The sequence below is a fragment of the Oreochromis aureus genome, linkage group 3, assembly GCF_013358895.1.
Source record: "Oreochromis aureus strain Israel breed Guangdong linkage group 3, ZZ_aureus, whole genome shotgun sequence".
NCBI lineage: Eukaryota > Metazoa > Chordata > Actinopteri > Cichliformes > Cichlidae > Oreochromis > Oreochromis aureus.
Window position 1 is genome coordinate 107,799,022 of NC_052944.1, and position 19,031 is coordinate 107,818,052.

At 40.9% G+C, this 19,031-nt stretch overlaps 1 protein-coding gene across 1 annotated transcript in view; it reads left to right on the forward strand.

Moving 5' to 3' along the window:
* Positions 1-16,930: 16,930 nt before the first annotated feature.
* Positions 16,931-19,031, forward strand: part of LOC116310079 (alpha-2-macroglobulin-like) — a 46,356-nt gene continuing 44,255 nt past the window's right edge. Inside the window, exons 1-4 of the mRNA XM_039609205.1 lie at positions 16,931-16,946; positions 17,242-17,366; positions 17,446-17,626; positions 17,721-17,874. Coding sequence (XP_039465139.1) covers positions 17,287-17,366; positions 17,446-17,626; positions 17,721-17,874 — 415 coding nt within the window. The 5' untranslated portion in view covers positions 16,931-16,946; positions 17,242-17,286. The remainder of the gene's footprint in view (positions 16,947-17,241; positions 17,367-17,445; positions 17,627-17,720; positions 17,875-19,031) is intronic.

Genomic DNA, 19,031 nt, shown 5'->3' on the forward strand with positions numbered 1-19,031 from the left:
GGTCCAGATGGCATCAGCTCGAGGGTCGTCAGGTCCCGCGCGGACCAACTGTGTGGTGTGATGGAGCACCTCTTCAACCTGAGCCTGAGGCTGGGAAGAGTCCCACAGCTCTGGAAAACTTCCTGTGTTGTTCCAGTGCCAAAGACTTCACGCCCCAAGGACCTCAACAGCTACAGGCCGGTGGCTCTGACATCCCACCTGATGAAGACCCTGGAGCGGCTGGTCCTGGCTCAGCTTCAGCCGCGCCTTGTGAGCTCATCACTGGACCCACTTCAGTTTGCCTATCAGCCTGGCATTGGAGCGGATGATGCCATCATTCACCTCCTACATCGTTCCCTCGCTCACCTGGAGACCGCTGGGAGCACTGTGAGAATCATGTTCTTTGATTTCTCCAGTGCCTTCAACACCATTCTTCCCTCGGTTCTGAAGGACAAGCTGGAGAACTCTGGAGTGGACCATCACCTCACTACCTGGATTTTGGACTACCTCACCGACCGACCACAGTATGTGAGGACTCAGGGCTGTGTGTCGGACAGGGTCGTCTGCAGTACGGGGCCCCACAGGGAACGGTTCTGGCTCCGTTCCTCTTCACCATCTACACTGCAGACTTCTCCCACAACTCCACCCAGTGCTTCCTGCAGAAGTTCTCTGATGACTCTGCAATAGTCGGCCTCATCACTGATGGGGACGACAAGGAGTACAGAGGACTGACTCAAGACTTTGTGGACTGGTGCCAGCTGAACTACCTCCAGATCAACGCCAGTAAAACCAAGGAGCTGGTGGTAGACTTCATGAGGCACAAACATCCTCCACTGCAACCACTGAACATCCAAGGTATGGACATCGAGGCTGTGGACAGCTACAGGTACCTTGGTGTTCATCTGAACAACAAACTGGACTGGACTCATAACTCAGACGCCCTCTACAGGAAAGGGCAGAGCAGGCTGTACCTGCTTGAGGAGACTCAGGTCGTTTGGAGTGGAGGGCCCACTCCTGAAGACCTTCTATGACTCTGTGGTGGCCTCAGCCATCTTTTTATGGTGTGGTCTGCTGGGGGCAGCATCTCTGCTGGGGACAGGAAGAGACTGAACAGGCTGATCCGAAGGGCCAGCTCTGTTCTAGGATGCCCTCTGGACCCAGTGGAGGTGGTGAGTGACAGGAGAATGGTGGCTAAGCTGTCATCCCTGTTGGACAACATCTCCCACCCCATGCATGAGACTGTGACAGCACTGAGCAGCTCCTTCAGTGGGAGACTGCGGCACCCACGGTGTGGGACGGAGAGATTTCGCAGGTCTTTCCTCCCCACTGCTGTCAGACTCTACAATAAAGACTTTTGCAGCTGATCAAACACACAAACCCACACATGTGCAATAAGACTGCTATATCGTGCAATTCTTCTTCTGACGAAGTTGTGTTTTGTATTTTCCTACTCAGTTGTATATAGTATTTGTATTTCTATTTTATTCTATTGTATATATTATTCTATTCTATTTTATTCTATTGTATATAGTATTTTATTTTATTTTATTGTATTTTATTGCATTCCAGTGTTTTCTAATTTCTGCTACATAACTTTGCACTTTTGCTGTAACAAAACAAATTTCCCACCTGTGGGACTAATAAAGGCCATCTTATCTTATCTTATCTTATGCTCGAATAGGTCACGCGTGAGACTCCATTATCAGCAATATCTGGTATGAATGTGTGTGAATGAATGCATGTGACTGGACTGTGATGGACGGACTAAAAGTTTTGACTGACTTGATACTGAGACAATGACTGCACCAACTTTAGGATTAGTAAATGCCAACAAACAATTCACCTAGCTGGCAAGAGAAGGGTGGATGCTTCGCTTTGGTTTGTTTTGTTTTTGCAGGAGCAGGAGGATAAGAGAGACCAGAGGAGGAGACGGTAGCTTCACATGAGAGTGTGGAACTGCAGATTTAACCCGTTGGTTGCTAATGCTAATTTTGAGTTCTGAGATATGATGTCACTAATCTTCTCTTTTAATTTTCTAGCTCCGATGGATTGACACATGGGAGTGTGTCAAAAAGGGGGAAGTTGAGTCTGAAAAGCAAACAATGGTTTTATGAACATTTTATGACCTTACAGGGAGTGCAGAATTATTAGGCAAATGAGTATTTTGTCCACATCATCCTCTTCATGCATGTTGTCTTACTCCAAGCTGTATAGGCTCGAAAGCCTACTACCAATTAAGCATATTAGGTGATGTGCATCTCTGTAATGAGAAGGGGTGTGGTCTAATGACCAGTGTTGGGACTAACGCGTTATTAAGTAACGCGTTACAGTAACTACGTTATTATTGTGGTAACGAGCACGGTAACTAGTTATTATGCCAAAACCAGGAACGCGTTACTCGTTACTGGGATTTAGATAGGCTCGTTACTCGTTACTTCGTGTGGTGGATATCGCGGAGCTTCCACAGATTCAATAACATTAGCAAGTGGTGGAAGCCAGCAGGTGGATGAAGGAAAAGGGAGGCAAGAGGAGAGACCCAAGCGGCTGCCGGTCCCGCGTGTCAGGTGAACTGAACTTCAGGTAAGAAGTTATGACCTGCAGTCTATCGGAGTCAGATATAAACCAAGTTTAGGTGGAGTTTATTTTCGGTATGCTGACTTTTTCGTACTCGTGCTAGCTAGCATGACGGAGTTTCTATACAGCTGGGTGGGTGCTATGTTACTGATGTTGAACTTTATTTTATTCATACGGTTAATTATTAGAGTTGCCAACCGTCCAGTAAAAACAGAATCGTCTCGTATTCAGAGAAAATATTACGCGTTTCGTACTGAGGTGAAAAGGAACACAGTTTGTTCTTCAGCTACAATGAAAAAAGACACAAAGCTGAAGCTGCACAGCTGCCTCTTCTTCTCTCATTCTCTCTTCTCCTGTTTCTACTTCAATCGCGAAACTGATCAATGATCAGCTGATCGGCTTTTCTCCCTTGTTTATTTATCGCCCACTTTGCGCCAGAAAGAGGAAACCAGGGATGTCGCGTTAAACAACAGCAGCACGTTTAAGCTTGATCAGCTGTTGTTAGAATTTATTTAATATTAATTTCTAGTATCAGCTGATGTTTGTTGGAGCCACAGCTGTAAAGCTGCTGGTCATGATATCGGTTTGGTTATCTGGTGAGGGAAACATGCAGATGAAACCAGGAGATGTCCTTACTGAATCATCAGAGCTGAACAGGTGATGGAGAAACAGGTTTACCTTTTAGGTGACATGAATGAGTTGAAGGAAGTTATGAACTGTTTCTGAGAGACAAATAACACCAGGATCCTTTTCTAAGTAGCTGACAGCTGGTAACTGTGCAGGGGCGGGTCTAGCAAAGTGTTGCCAGGGGGCCAGGTAGGGCATTAACAGGAAAGGGGGCACAAAGATATACTTTTCTTTATTATTCTCATTTAAAATGTCTCGCTTTTAAAAAAATAATTATCTGAGTCTTACAACAAACAATTGATAGATTGATACATATATACCATCAGAACAGTGTACATCACTGTCACAACAGTGTTTATTTTCATTCAAAGGCTTTATGATTTTTCCTATAATGGTGGGCGGTCTCTAGTCAAAATGCCCGGGACGATTGTTTTGTCCCAGTCCAGCTCTGTATGCAGCTCATCTGCAGTCTGGTGTTACCTACATCTTCCTATTCAGAAGGCAGAATTTCCAAGTTCTGAGTACAATCAAAAGCACCACGACTGCAGTTTTTGTGTTGGATGTAAAAAGCAGGTCCAGGCGTGATTTCTCTCGTGGAAATGTGCACATTATTTTTTCCTTTCTATTGGTAGGTGGCACAGTGCACTTGTGGCAAGTAAGCAAGCTAGAAGACTGGCAATCTTGCTGGGTATCCAGTTACGGAAGCAACACATTAACAAGAGAATTCTGAGTAAAACCAAAGTTACTTTCCCTAGTAACTAGTTACTTTGAAAGTAACGAGTAACTTGAAGTAACTGAGTTACTTTTTTAGAGAAGTAACTAGTAATGTAACTAAGTTACTAATTTAAAGTAACTTACCCAACACTGCTAATGACATCAACACCCTATATCAGGTGTGCATAATTATTAGGCAACTTCCTTTCCTTTGGCAAAATGGGTCAAAAGAAGGACTTGACAGGCTCAGAAAAGTCAAAAATAGTGAGATATCTTGCAGAGGGATGCAGCAGTCTTAAAACTGCAAAGCTTCTGAAGCGTGATCATCGAACAATCAAGCGTTCATTCAAAATAGTCAACAGGGTCGCAAGAAGCGTGTGGAAAAACCAAGGCGCAAAATAACTGCCCATGAACTGAGAAAAGTCAAGCGTGCAGCTGCCAAGATGCCACTTGCCACCAGTTTGGCCATATTTCAGAGCTGCAACATCACTGGAGTGCCCAAAAGCACAAGGTATACAATACTCAGAGACATGGCCAAGGTAAGAAAGGCTGAAAGATGACCACCACTGAACAAGACACACAAGCTGAAACGTCAAGACTGGGCCAAGAAATATCTCAAGACTGATTTTTCTAAGGTTTTATGGACTGATGAAATGAGAGTGAGTCTTGATGGGCCAGATGGATGGGCCCGTGGCTGGATTGGTAAAGGGCAGAGAGCTCCAGTCCGACTCAGACGCCAGCAAGGTGGAGGTGGAGTACTGGTTTGGGCTGGTATCATCAAAGATGAGCTTGTGGGGCCTTTTCGGGTTGAGGATGGAGTCAAGCTCAACTCCCAGTCCTACTGCCAGTTTCTGGAAGACACCTTCTTCAAGCAGTGGTACAGGAAGAAGTCTGCATCCTTCAAGAAAAACATAATTTTCATGCAGGACAATGCTCCATCACACGCAGCGTCCAAGTACTCCACAGCGTGGCTGGCAAGAAAGGGTATAAAAGAAGAAAAACTAATGACATGGCCTCCTTGTTCACCTGATCTGAACCCCATTGAGAACCTGTGGTCCATCATCAAATGTGAGATTTACAAGGAGGAAAACAGTACACCTCTCTGAACAGTGTCTGGGAGGCTGTGGTTGCTGCTGCACGCAATGTTGATGGTGAACAGATCAAAACACTGACAGAATCCATGGATGGCAGGCTTTTGAGTGTCCTTGCAAAGAAAGGTGGCTATATTGGTCGCTGATTTGTTTTTGTTTTGTTTTGAATGTCAGAAATGTATATTTGTGAATGTGGAGATGTTATATTGGTTTCACTGGTAAAATAAATAATTGAAATGGGTATATATTTGTTTTTGTTAAGTTGCCTAATAATTATGCACAGTAATAGTCACCTGCACACACAGATATCCCCTAAAATAGCTAAAACTAAAACAAACTAAAAACTACTTCCACAAACATTCAGCTTTGATATTAATGAGTTTTTGGGTTCACTGAGAACATGGTTGTTGTTCAATAATAAAATTATTCCTCAAAAATACAACTTGCCTAATAATTCTGCACTCCCTGTATTTGTGTGTTTGATAATTTAGGTATGGTAAAACTTAAGCTTATAGTGTGTTAGACTTAGAAATGGTTCATTAATTTTTGATTTCTTTTACACACACACATAGATTATGATTAGAATGAGTTCCTTGGTCAGAGAGTCCTGAGCATGATATTTTAAACCAAATTTGAATCATTAGAAGAACAATGGATAACAATATTAGATTATCAAGGCTAGGGAGAGAGGTGTTTTGGTTTTCTGTCTCTTGCAGAGAAAGGAACAGACACCAGACGGGACACGGAGATATGAGGACCCTTCACAGCAGAGACAGATGTAGGGACTGCCGAGACAGCAACTGGGGTCAAGTGTCATGGTGTTTGGGCTCCTTGAGAAGATGGATCCCATAAACACAGCAATAACCATGAAGGGGTTGGCGAAAATCTAGGAACACCAGAACAACGTGGTTCGAGAGGCTCTTGGCAAAAGGGGACACGGCGGTGACCCCAAAATACACAGATCTTTGTTTGAAATCGGGCCAGAATAATCCCTGATCTGTGCAACAACTAAAGGGTGGTCTAACCCGGAGGTCGAAGAAAGAAGCTGAGAATCACCCAACTGGAAGATACTGGTAGCTGCAGCAATAAAAATAAAGGTTAAAAGCTCCTTAGACAGAGGTTCTAGTCTAAGTACATTTGAAAGGTATAAGGTGGCATCAAAATGGGGGTGGAAAACGGGAGCACCAAAATAAAGCTGTGGGAGAACTGGAGAGTAATGGGAGTGTCATCTGTACTTTGTTGTTGTAATCACAGTTTTTCTTGCATCTGAACTGCGTAAACACAGAGGTCATCCCACATATGCTCCACCCATAAAGGGGGACAGAGGGCCTCAGGACCAAGAAGAACTGGACCTTGTAACGCTGGAGTGTATGTTATAAGTGATCTCTTAAAAAAGAGATCAAAAGGGGGAATTGTGAGATTATTTTGTTATCATATGTTACCTTATATCTGTAATCAAAGTAGTTGAATTATGATACTGCTGTAGATCATATTATACCCCTTAATATAGAGTGTGTGATCAGTATGTAGTTTTAGTTTGCATTATACTTCGGACTTAAAAGAGTGAGAAAATCATTAGATCTATTGGATTGACCTGTATTACTCGACACTGTTGAATGTGTTACACTGTTTCTTGACATTTCATACTGCTGAATCATGAAGAGAATGTTGGGTGCAGAAGACCTTGTGTCTAGAATAGAAGAAACAGACCACATTCCATACCCCCACCTTTACGGAGAGCAGAAAAACAAGGAGCCGAGGTCATAACTTAGGCACCGTGTGAGAGAAAGAATGTGAATGTTTAGGCTTTTACGACTAGGTGGGGGCTACTAGGAGCTATAAGAAGCTGAGTAACCCGTCACCATTTTGAGACTTGCTGTGACCCTCTGCAGGCAGGTCTCCCCATCATGATGGTTCTTATGCTCTTAAGTGTTGAATTATATGGAAATAAAGTATTGTTGATCGAGCATTTATACACGAGTATTGTCCTTCCTTCAGCCCAAAGATTAAAAGAATTGGGAGATTTTAACAATTGCAACTGCAACTAAACAATCACAATGGAGATATGTAAGCTCAAAGGAAAGTCCAGCAGATGATGCTACAAGAGGGCTCAAGGCTGGGAACATTGTTCATAGCAGCCGCTGGATCGAAGGACAAAGCTTTCTGCAGAAGCCAGAAAGTAATTGGCCAACCAATCTAATGGAATGCTCCTTAGAACCAGAGGACCCTGAAGTCAAAAGTGAGGCCACAGTGAATGTTACTTGAGTAAAAGACTTGCTTGGTGCTACATGTCAATTGATGGTGTACTTCTCAGACTGGAGAAGGCTCAAGGTTGCTGTTGCTTGGTTCCTTAGACTGAAGGCAATCCTTCGTTCAATGAGAGATAAGAAGAGAAGACCGCAACCTAACTTGGATAACCCAATTTGTAAAGGTACTACAAAGGAGAAAGTAATGAAAACACAACTGTATAGACTGTCTTCACAGGATCTTCTGGAAGCTGAGCTTGCCATTATTAGATTTTGATAGCCACAAAGATTTGGAGAGGAGATAGCTGCGTTGTCAAGTGGGAAAGGTTCTGTGAGCAGGCACAGCTCAATTTATAGATTAGATCCTTATCTTGATGATGAAGGCCTGTTAAGAGTTGGGGGACGACTGACAAAGGGCTCCTTACCAGAAGAAATGAAGCATCCCTTTGTTCTTGCAAAGGATCAACATGTAGCAAGTCTCATCCTAGAGCACATTCATCAACAGCTTGGTCATAGCGGTCGTAACCACACCTTATCCACAGTAAGGAGAAAATACTGGATCACAAAGGCCAACTCAGCTGTAAGGAAAGTTATCGCAGAATGTAATTTTTGCAGAAAATATCATGGAAAAGCCTTGGAGCAAAAGATGCCAGATTTACCCAAGGAAAGTCAGAGTTGATTACTTCGGACCTACTGAAGTGAAAAGAGGACCAGGTACAGCTAAATGTTATGGAGTCATTTTCACCTGTTTAGTCAACCGAGCATTGCACTTGGAAGTGGCTAGCTCTCTAAGCACAGATGCCTGCATTAATGCTTTGCGCCATTTTGTGAGTGGAAGAGGTCAAGTCGCTCACATCCAATCGGACAATGGAACCAACTTTGGTGGAGCAGACAGAGAATTAAGGGAGGCTCTTGAATCACTGAAACATACCCAAATAGCGGATGCTTTGTGACACATTGGAATAAAATGGAGTTTTAATCCGCCTGGAGCATCACATCATGGTGGAATTTGGGAACGGATAATTCGTATGATCAGAAATATTCTGAGATCTGTTCTTCAGCAACAACAGTTGGACGACGATGGATTAAATACGGTTCTGTGTGAAATTGAAGCAATTCTAAATGACAGACCCATCACAAAGCTTTCTGATGATCCAAAAGACCTAGAGCCACTTACACCAAATCACATCCTCCTGATGAAAGGAAAACCATCTTTACCACCCAGACTATTTGACCCTCAGGATATGTATCTGAAGAGAAGATGGAAACAGGCTCAGTACATCTCAGATCTTTTTTGGAAACGATGGATACGTGAATACCTGCCTTTGTTACAGGAGAGACAAAAATGGAACCAAAGGAAGAAGAATCTTAAACCTGGAGATATGGTCATTATAATGGATTCTTCTGCACCACGTGGTTCCTGGCCACTTGGAAAAGTTCCGGAAACCATTCATGACAAAAAAGGACTTGTGCGATCTGCACCTTTAAAAACAAAGACTAATATTCTGGAAGACCTGTAACTTAACTTTGCTTGTTACATTAGACTGTAATCTAAAATGACTGTATATGTCTAAAGTAGACTGTATTAGTGGCTCCTTATTTTCTTTGTGATTAGAATTGCCATGTCTGATAGCCATTGGAATTAGGGGCTGGGGTGTAGGAGCCATTTTTGGGTTAATACCTTATGTGGCCGCTAGAGGTCACCTTTTTCTGTTTTGTTCATGTAAAGGTATTTAAGGTAGAGCGATGTAATCAGCGTCAGGTGTGTCGATTAATTGTGAGAAGGCAAACAGTTTGTGACCGCTGCGCTGTCATGTCAAGAAGGTATTGGAATAAAGAACAAAAAGGACAAGATACGTACTGCTGGATTCATTGGACTGTTTAATTAATTCATACATACCAGTGACATCGCGTCACCCCCCGTTAACGACCACCTCAGTGGCTTCAAGCGTAGGCTTAGCCTCTACAGCAAATATATATTAAAAAAAAACCCAGAAAAACTGGAAATATACACAATAATAAGAGTAACAGATGAAAGTTAAGAGCACGCAGAGGTTTAAAGATAAGCAATTTTAAACAGGTGAGTTTTGAGGGTGGACTTAAAAAGAAAAGTGGCTAAAGCCCCCCATTGTAATAAGACAAGCGGAAGGAACAGAGAGAGAGAAAGAAAAGATGAAGATCTGAGGCACTGGGATGGGAAGTTCATCTGTACTAAATCAGAAAGGTATGGTGGAGAGAGACTGAATAGCCTTAAATGTATAAAGGATTATTTTAAAATGAATGCAAAATTTAACTGGGAACCAGTGAAGCTGCTTCAGGATTGGGGAGATGTGGTGGGTAGAGGAAGTCCTAGTAATAATACGGGCAGAGAGTTCTGGACACATTGGAGCTTGTTGATGGATTTTTTTTTTTTTGTAAGGCCAAATAATAATGAATTACAGTAGTCAATTTGAGAGATGACGAGATTATGGACGAGAATGGCAGTGGCATGAGGAGTGAGGAAGGGGCGGAGGCAATTGATGTTACGGAGTTGAAAATATGCTGCTCGTGTGACATTATTGATATGTGAATTAAAGGATAATGTACTGTCGAGAATGACACCCAAGCTTTTCACAGAGGGAGAGATAGGAACCAACGAATTATTGATAGTGAGAGAAAAACCTTTAATTCTGGACAGCAATAGTTTAGTGCCAACCAGGAGAAGTAACACACCCTCTGAAACACCCTCGCTGCAGGAAGGAGCGCTTTCGCAGATCATTCATCCCAACAGCATTTAGACTCTATAACTCCTCAATCACAATGTCATAAGTCACTGGACATGTATATTTAGTGTGTACGTGTGTGTGTGTGTGTACATGTCTATACATAGGAATAGTAGTGGTAGAACAGTTATGTTAAGCTATATAGTTTATGTCTTGCATATTTCCACAACCATATCCATAAACACATAGTGTGTATGCTACCGTTGTATATAGTGTATTATCTTATTTATTTTTTATTTTGTTTGTACTCTATATGTATTTTTTGTATTTTTCCTTCTGCTATTTCTTCTTTCTGATATCTGTACCTGAGCAGAGGTAACACAAAAGTTTCCCCGTCGTGGGATAAATAAAGTTTCATCTTATTCAATTCAATTCAATTCAATTTTATTTATATAGCACCAAATCACAACAAAAGTCGCCTCAAGGCACTTTATATTGTACAGTAAATAGCACAATAATAAATACAGAGAAAAACCCAACAATCATATGACCCCCTATGAGCAAGCACTTTGGCGACAGTGGGAAGGAAAAACTCCTTTTTAACAGGAAGCAACCTCCGGCAGAACCAGGCTCAGGGAGGGGCGGCCATCTGCTGCGACCGGTTGGGGTGAAAGAAGAAAAACAGGATAAAGACATGCTGTGGAAGAGAGACAGAAATTAATAACAGATATGATTCGATGCAGAGAGGTCTATTAACATATAGTGAGTGAGAAAGGTGACTGGAAGGAAAAACTCAATGCATCATGGGAATCCCGGCAGCAGCCACGTCTATTGCAGCATAACTAAGGGAGGATTCAGGGTCACCTGGTCCAGCCCTAACTATATGCTTTAGCAAAAGGAAAGTTTTAAGCCTAATCTTGAAAGTAGAGATAGTGTCTGTCTCCGAATCCAAACTGGAAGCTGGTTCCACAGAAGAGGGGCCTGAAAACTGAAGGCTCTGCCTCCCATTCTACTTTTAAATACTCTAGGGACAACAAGTAAGCCTGCAGAGCGAGAGCGAAGTGCTCTAATGGGGTGATATGGTACTACAAGGTCATTAAGATAAGATGGGGCCTGATTATTTAAGACCTTGTATGTGAGGAGCAGGATTTTAAATTCAATTCTGGATTTAACAGGAAGCCAATGAAGGAAGCCAAAACAGGAGAAATATGCTCTCTCTTTCTAGTCCCTGTCAGTACCCTTGCTGCAGCATTTTGGATCAGCTGAAGGCTTTTCAGTGAGTTTTAGGACATCCTGATAATAAAGAATTACAGTAGTCCAGCCTGGAAGTAATAAATGCATGAACTAGTTTTTCAGCATCACTCTGAGACAGGATATTTCTAATTTTAGAGATGTTGCGCAAATGGAAGAAAGCAGTCTTACATATTTGTTTAATATGTGCGTTCAAGGACATGTCCTGGTCAAAAATGACTCAAGGTTCCTCACAGCATTACTGGAGGCCAAGGTAATGCCATCCAGAGTAAGAATCTGCTTAGATACCATATTTCTAAGATTTTCAGGGCCGAGTACAATAACCTCAGTTTTATCTGAATTAAGAAGCAGAAAGTTAGCGGCCATCCAGGTCTTTATGTCTTTAAGACATTCCTGCAGTTTAACTAATTGGTGTGTGTTACCTGGCTTCATGGATAGATAGAGCTGCGTGTCATCTGCATAGCAGTGAAAATTTATGCTATGTCTTCTAATGATGCTGCCTAAGGGAAGCATGTATAATGTAAATAGAATTGGTCCTAGCACTGAACCCTGTGGAACACCATAATTGACCTTAGTGTGTGAAGAGGACTCTCCATTTACTTGAACAAATTGGAGTCTATTAGATAGATATGATACAAACCACTGCAGTGCAGTACCTGTAATACCTACAGCATGTTCTAATCGCTCTAATAGGATATTATGGTCAACAGTATCGAACGCTGCACTAAGGTCTAGCAGGACAAGCACAGAGATGAGTCCACTGTCAGAGGCCATAAGAAGATCATTTGTAACCTTCACTAAAGCTGTTTCTGTGCTGTGATGAGCTCTGAAACCTGACTGAAACTCTTCAAATAAGCCATTCCTCTGCAGATGATCTGTTAGCTGTTTGACAACTACTCTTTCAAGGATTTTTGATATGAAAGGAAGGTTGGAGATTGGCCTATAATTAGCTAAGACAGCTGGGTCTAGAGATGGCTTTTTAAGTAAAGGTTTAACTACAGCCACCTTGAAGGCCTGTGGTACATAGCCGATTATTAGAGATAGGTTGATCATATTTAAGATCGAAGAATTAATTAATGGCAGGACTTCTTTGAGCAGTTTTGTAGGAATGGGGTCTAAAAGACACGTTGATGGTTTGGAGGAAGTAATTATTGAAGTTAACTCAGAAAGATCAATTGGAGAAAAAGAGTCTAACTTAACATCGATGGTACTAAAAGTAGCTGTAGATAATATTACATCTGTGGGATGATTATTGGTAATTTTTTCTCTAATGATAAAAATTTTATTTGTGAAGAAGTTCATGAAGTCATTACTAGTTAACGTTAAAGGGATTGTTGGCTCAGTAGAGCTCTGACTTTTGTCAGCCTGGCTACAGTGCTGAAGAGAAAACCTGTGGTTGTTCTTATTTTCTTCAATCAGTGACGAATAGTAAGATGTTCTGGCTTTATGGAGGGCTTTCTTATAAAGCAACAAACTATTTCTCCAGGCTAAATGATGATCCTCTAAATTTGTGACACGCCATTTCCTCTCCAGCTTACGAGTTATCTGCTTTAGGCTACGTGTTTGAGAATTATACCACGGAGTCAGGTACTCGGATTTGAGGCCTTAGTTTTCACAGGAGCTACAGTATCCAGAGTCGTACATAGTGAGGAGGTAAAATTATTAACAAGATCATCGACCTCTGTTGGAGTAGCGTTCAGATAGCTGCTCTGCTCTATGTTGGTACAGGGCATTGAAGATGATAACAGTGGGTGGATTATATTCTTAAACTTAGTTACAGCACTTTTAGAAAGACATCTACTTTGATAAAGTCTACTCTCCGCTGCTGTGTAATCAATTATTGTAAATGTAAATGTTATCAGGAAATGATCAGACAGCAGAGGGTTTTCAGGAAACACTGTTAAATGTTCAGTTTCTATGCCATATGTTAAAACAAGATCTAGAGTGTGATTAAAGTGGTGGGTGGGTTCTTTTACATCTTATCTTAAGTTCTGATTTGTTGCTGTTGAGTTTAAGGAAGTTGGAGGAGAACCATGAATTGAGTTCAGCTGAGCAGAGGGTAAGGGAGAGTGGAGGAAGAGTAGAGTCGGGTTTGGTAGAGAGGTAAAGCTGGGTGTCATCGGCATAGCAGTGGAACTGAATGTTATATTTACGAAAAATGTGTCCGAGTGGAAGAAGGTAAATAATGAAAAGGAGGGGCCCGAGGACAGATCCCTGGGGCTCCCCAGTCAATAGAGGAGAAGGCTGAGAAGTGAAGGGTTTCAATTGAATGAACTGAGTCCGGTCAGACAGGTATGATTTAGACCAGGCTAAGGGAATATGAGAGAAGCCAATAGAAGCTAATCTGCTAAGAAGAATGGGATGAAAGATGGTGTCAAAGGCTGCACTCAGATCAAGGAGAATAAGGATGGAGAGGCGACCAGAATCAGCTGCCATAACAAGATTATTTGTTATCTTTATAAGAGCAGTTTCGGTGCTATGCAGAGGACGGAACCCAGACTGGAACTGTTCGTAAAGGTTATTATCAGTTAGGTGTAGATGGACTTGTGAAACAACTACTTTTCAAGAATTTTTGCGAGAAATGGTAGATTGGAGATAGGACGAAAATTGTTAAAGTTGTTGGGATCTAGACCTGTTTTTTTTTTTTTTTTTCAGGATTAGGGTGATGGTGGCAACTTTGAAGGCGTCAGGAACAGTTCCAGCAGTGAATGAAGAGTGAATAATAGCAGATATGAGGGGAAGGAGAGGGGGTAGACAGGCTTTGACAAGGACTGTGGGAATAGGATCAAGCTGGCAGGTAGAAGGCTTTGATTTGTGGATGAGATCAGCGATATCAGTAAGAGATGGAAGTTGAACAACAGAAAGGAAGTGAGAAGGGAGTGGAATTAACACGGAGGAGCTACATTGAGCATCAATGATTGAATGATTCAAAAGCATTTAAGATTATACATTCAACTCAACAGTTTAAAGTGGTTATCACTGCACCTATAATAAAGGTTAATTGGGTGCCAATATGTTTAAACATCTGAATACAATATCAATGCTGTAGATTATGTCATTAATGCAATGGTAATGATGACGATTATGAACAACAGCAGTAAAATATTTCCCCGATCTCCACACATCCCATTTGTGCGTGGAACTGAATTTGTGTTGCTGGAGTTCAGTTTGTATTTCTATGAGAAACCTCCGGGGGAGTATCCCCTTTTCCTGAGGCTGCGAACCAGAATTGTAATGGACTCCTGGAGAGCTCCGTGTTTTGGAAGGGATTCTGTGGAACCTGATTGAGATTTTTACAATGCCTTTGTTTTGTGTTTCCTTTTTTGTTGTTGTTGCTGTTCTGTCTGAAGATCACCTGCTCGGGATTTAACTTATTAAGAACCGCAACTGGCAGATGCACATAAGCAGATTTGGTCAAGTTACGTGAAAATAGTACTTAGTTATTAATTACTTCTTCAAGAAAGTAAACCAGTTACTTTACTGATTACTTATTTTCAAAAGTAATTAGTTACTTAGTTAGTTACTTTTTAAAACATGTCACACAACCAGAATACGTAATAAAGCAATAGACCTTTCAGCACAATTCTATTTTTTTCTGTGTAATATAAATATAAAATGTAATCAAATGAAAAAGGTTTTATTAGTTTCAGTCTTTTAACTTTATCCGTCAAGCAAAAATAAAATTATATGCAACAGTCTCTGACTGGTAGAAATGTGTTTAACATTTAAACGTATTTTCTGCATATTCCAGCATCAAAGAAATTAATTTTTTGTGTTGACACTCACTCTTGTGAGTAAAAACACAGTAAAAAAGATTCAGCAGCTCTTAAATCTATTGTCACCTGTGTAGCAGGAGTGGGGCTGGTGGAGGTTTGTGTGGTGCCACAGCGGTCATGTCAGAGGGGGGATCCGGGGGTTTCTCTGTGAATTAAATTTTTCGCTGTAGAAAGAAGTTTTCTTCCCATGCAGAGTGTACAGCGGATGCTAATGTTTTTTGTCACTTTTTACAGAATCAAATTTAAAGTAATGTCAGTATTTCCAAGATTTAAACGCTGCGTGGTCGGACTCTCTCCTGCACTCCATGTTATCCATCGTTGATTTACACAAGTCTGTTGCCACCGACGTCGCACACTCGTACATCATTGTCATAAAACACTCTCACAAACTAAATTGCAGTTAACACAGTGTGCTTACGGGAAAGTAAATGTAATCTAATTACTTTTTAATAATTAAATAATTCTGTATAACTGTATATCTCAGATTTCTGTATAGTTTTTATTTCATATTTATATCCTGTTCATAGCCTGTACATAGCTTGTACTCACTACAGCCTGTACATACTTATAGTTATAGAATATTCATAACATACTTCACACTGTGTACATTATAACATACCATAATAGACCCATTTCTGTAATATACTTACACATCTCTATTATTGCTAATTTATATTGTAATATATCTATATCACTAAAGCACTTCTGGATGGATGCAAACTGCATTTCGTTGCCCTGTACCTGTGACATGTGCAATGACAATAAAGTTGAATTCTATTCTATTCTATTCTATAATCCCTTACAATACTCATTACTGGAAAAAAGTAATCGGATTACTTGTAACATGTTACTGCCCATCTCTGCACATAAGTATGTCATTGTTTTAGTCCAGAGTTACTCATACATGCCTAAGAAATGCTCCAGCTCCTCATATAAGTGAGGTAATACAGTTGCAGGTGGATGCCAGTAAGGTGGGTGCTAGAGCTGCTTTTCTGCCTAGCAACACCCTTCATGTTTTAATTAACCAATGTGCACGAAATAAAATTGGTATTACTGTTTTGAAATTGATTTCATGAAAGTATTTAACTTCATTTGGCATAACAGACTTTATTGCAGAATTCTTTACTTTAGTCAAATTTATAAGAGAAAATTGTTGAGCTGTTAAAATGGGAGACAATCCAACTGAATGTTTCACCCAGATTTATGAAGTTTGTCACGATTTAAGACTTTTAAATATTGACATAAATGAACATGCTGTTCAGGGTCCTTGACCACAGGTTTCAGCACATTAATCATGAGTGAGCTCATATCATAAATACATGTATCATAATAAATATCTAATAATATCATAACAGCAGCAGATATTCAGTATATCAGTAGACTTCAGTCCTTCATGGGTTCAGTGCTGTTAACTGTTTTTTCTGTTATATTCTGGATTTGTTAATAAGGATGAACACATCTGTATGTGTGTTTAAACATGCCCCACTGCAGCACATTAGTAAGACAGAACAAATAAAAATCCTTTTCCCGTAAAGGCAAATCAAATAAGGCAAATAGAATGACATGGGGTAATACTGCTGGGTCCGGAGGGTCAGAGATAATGACTCATTCTCAGCAGTTTTATGTCTCGGTTTAAAAATGAGAAAACATATCCATCCACACTCAGCATGATCTGTGGTGTTTACTAAAGTGCAACAAAAGCTGTTTAACATGTTTCATTTTTAATTCTTACAGAAACATTGTTATATTCGTCTTTTAAGCAAATATAACAGTCTGTGACATCACTGATGAATCCATCAGTTGTGTTTGAGCCTGTTATCACTACACAAACGTTTGTTCAGTCTTTCCCGAGAAATGACGTCACAAACATGGCAGTCAGACATCCCACGCTGGGTAAAGGTCAGTGTTGGTGGCTTCACTTAACTCCCAGTGATTTTAGAGAATATCAGTAGTTACACACTACAGTGGGATAGCCCACCACTGACGGTAAGAAAATGCACATTATTAAGTAAAACAGGCACATTCGAAACAGAAATAACTTTTTGTAACAGCCGCATTAAACTTGGAGCTGATTTAGAAACATCACCTCGGAGCACTGTATGTTACTGTAATGTTTTACACTGAATGACAAACTTTACTGTTGTCTATAGTTTAGTGTTCAGTGCTGAAAGCAGGATTGGGATTTTGTAAATGTGTAAGTGATTGACTTTGTGGAGATCAGAGTACATGAGTGCGTTTCAAACACGTGGCTGTAACAGTGTATGTGGGTGGGGACGATCAGCCGATATTTAGCAGAAGCTGACACTGAGGATTGTCACAACCAGTCATGGACCGTCTCTGGATCCTGAGCTGCACTCTGTGTGTCCTCCTGAGCTGGATGCATGTGGATCAAGCGGTGGCTGAACCGTGAGTTTGTCTTCAGCCTGTTTTTGTCTGTGTGAGTTGTTCACTGCAGTAATTGCTGTATATGCGATGCTGTATGCAGCCAGTACCTGGTGGCCATTCCTGCAGTTATTGAAGCTGGAGCTGAGGCCAAATTCTGTGCAACTCTCCGACAGCCCAGTGGGACTCTGGTCATGACTGTCACTTTGAAGTCCCGAGAGAAGAACACGACCTTATTCACACATACGTCAAATGAGGCCTTTCAAACCTGTGTTCAGTTTAAGGTCCGCAACCAGCACTTTCACCCACAAAATGCATTTGTTGTTATCGTAAGCATTATTGGCTTTAACGACTATCTACAATATCCCACTGTCACAGGCTCCTTTGGTACAAAAGGAGGTGCAACATTTTCAGGTGGAGGTACAAGGAGACACATTTTACTCCAAACAAGTCACAAAAGTGATGATCCAAGCGTATGATCCCTTCACATTCATCCAAACAGACAAACCCATCTACCTCCCTGGACAAAAAGGTAACAATGTGTTGTTATGTTATATATGACATGTAGTTCATTCAAATTCCATCATCATGAGCCAGCTGCTCCACCATCTCCAATTTGTGGAACAAGTTTTGTGGTCCAAAATTTGGACACACATACAGTGATTGATGTGAAATGTTTGCTTCATATAGCAAATGTTTTTCAAGATATTTAATACGGTCGATCGACCGAGATGTTTGTTCGCACTTTGAAATCCGACTCCATCTTTGAACATAACTACCGTATTTTCCAGACTATAAGGCGCACGTAAAATCCTTTCTTTTTCTCAAAAATGTGTGAAAAAATGTTTTAGTACGCCTTTGGTAAGGTACGAAGCCGCACCGCTTGATGGATTGTTGGAGAATTACGGCTACAAGAGTCAGAAGCCTTGCGGACTCGGTCTAATCTGGGTCCTAAACGCCGTCTTCTTCAGGTCCTAAAGTCAAACGAACACTGCAGCATCACTGAGAGTTAAAAACTGTCTAAATTCTTTCATCTGTAATAAAATGGTCAGTGTTGCTGCTTTACCAGGTGTAACAATTAAGTTTAACATCCAGGAATACATGACAACAGAATTTATTAAATTTAACAGAGTTAGAAGTTAGCAGGAAGTTAGCTCGCTAGTTTTGCTAGCTACCTAAAGATGATATAGCATGTTCTGACTGAGAGATTTCTGGATAAAAATAAAACGTAAAGCTCTGCTATCACTTTCAACATAAATGAAGACAGAAAACTAAACAGCAGTGATGTTAGTAGGGTTACTGAAGTTGGGCTAGGTGGTATATAATGATGTGCTATGTGATCGCTAGCGACACAGCTATGTTAGCATAACATAAACACAGTGAAGCTGTAGGATGAACGCTAACTTTTTTCCGCTCAATAAAAGTTTCTGATGGTTTTTGACAAATGCAATCGCATGGAAAGATGCTTTAAATGGCCCAAACTTCAGTCAGGAGAACAACTGAGATAATCCATCCACAATACCAGGTTAAACGCCTTATAATTTTTGCTATGTAACTTTGCACTGTCCACTTTCTGCTGTAACAAAACCAATTTCCGACGTGTGGGACTAATAAACGTTATCTTATCTTATAATAATGACTAATGCGCCCTATAATCCAGTATGCCTTATGTATGAAAACAAACACGTT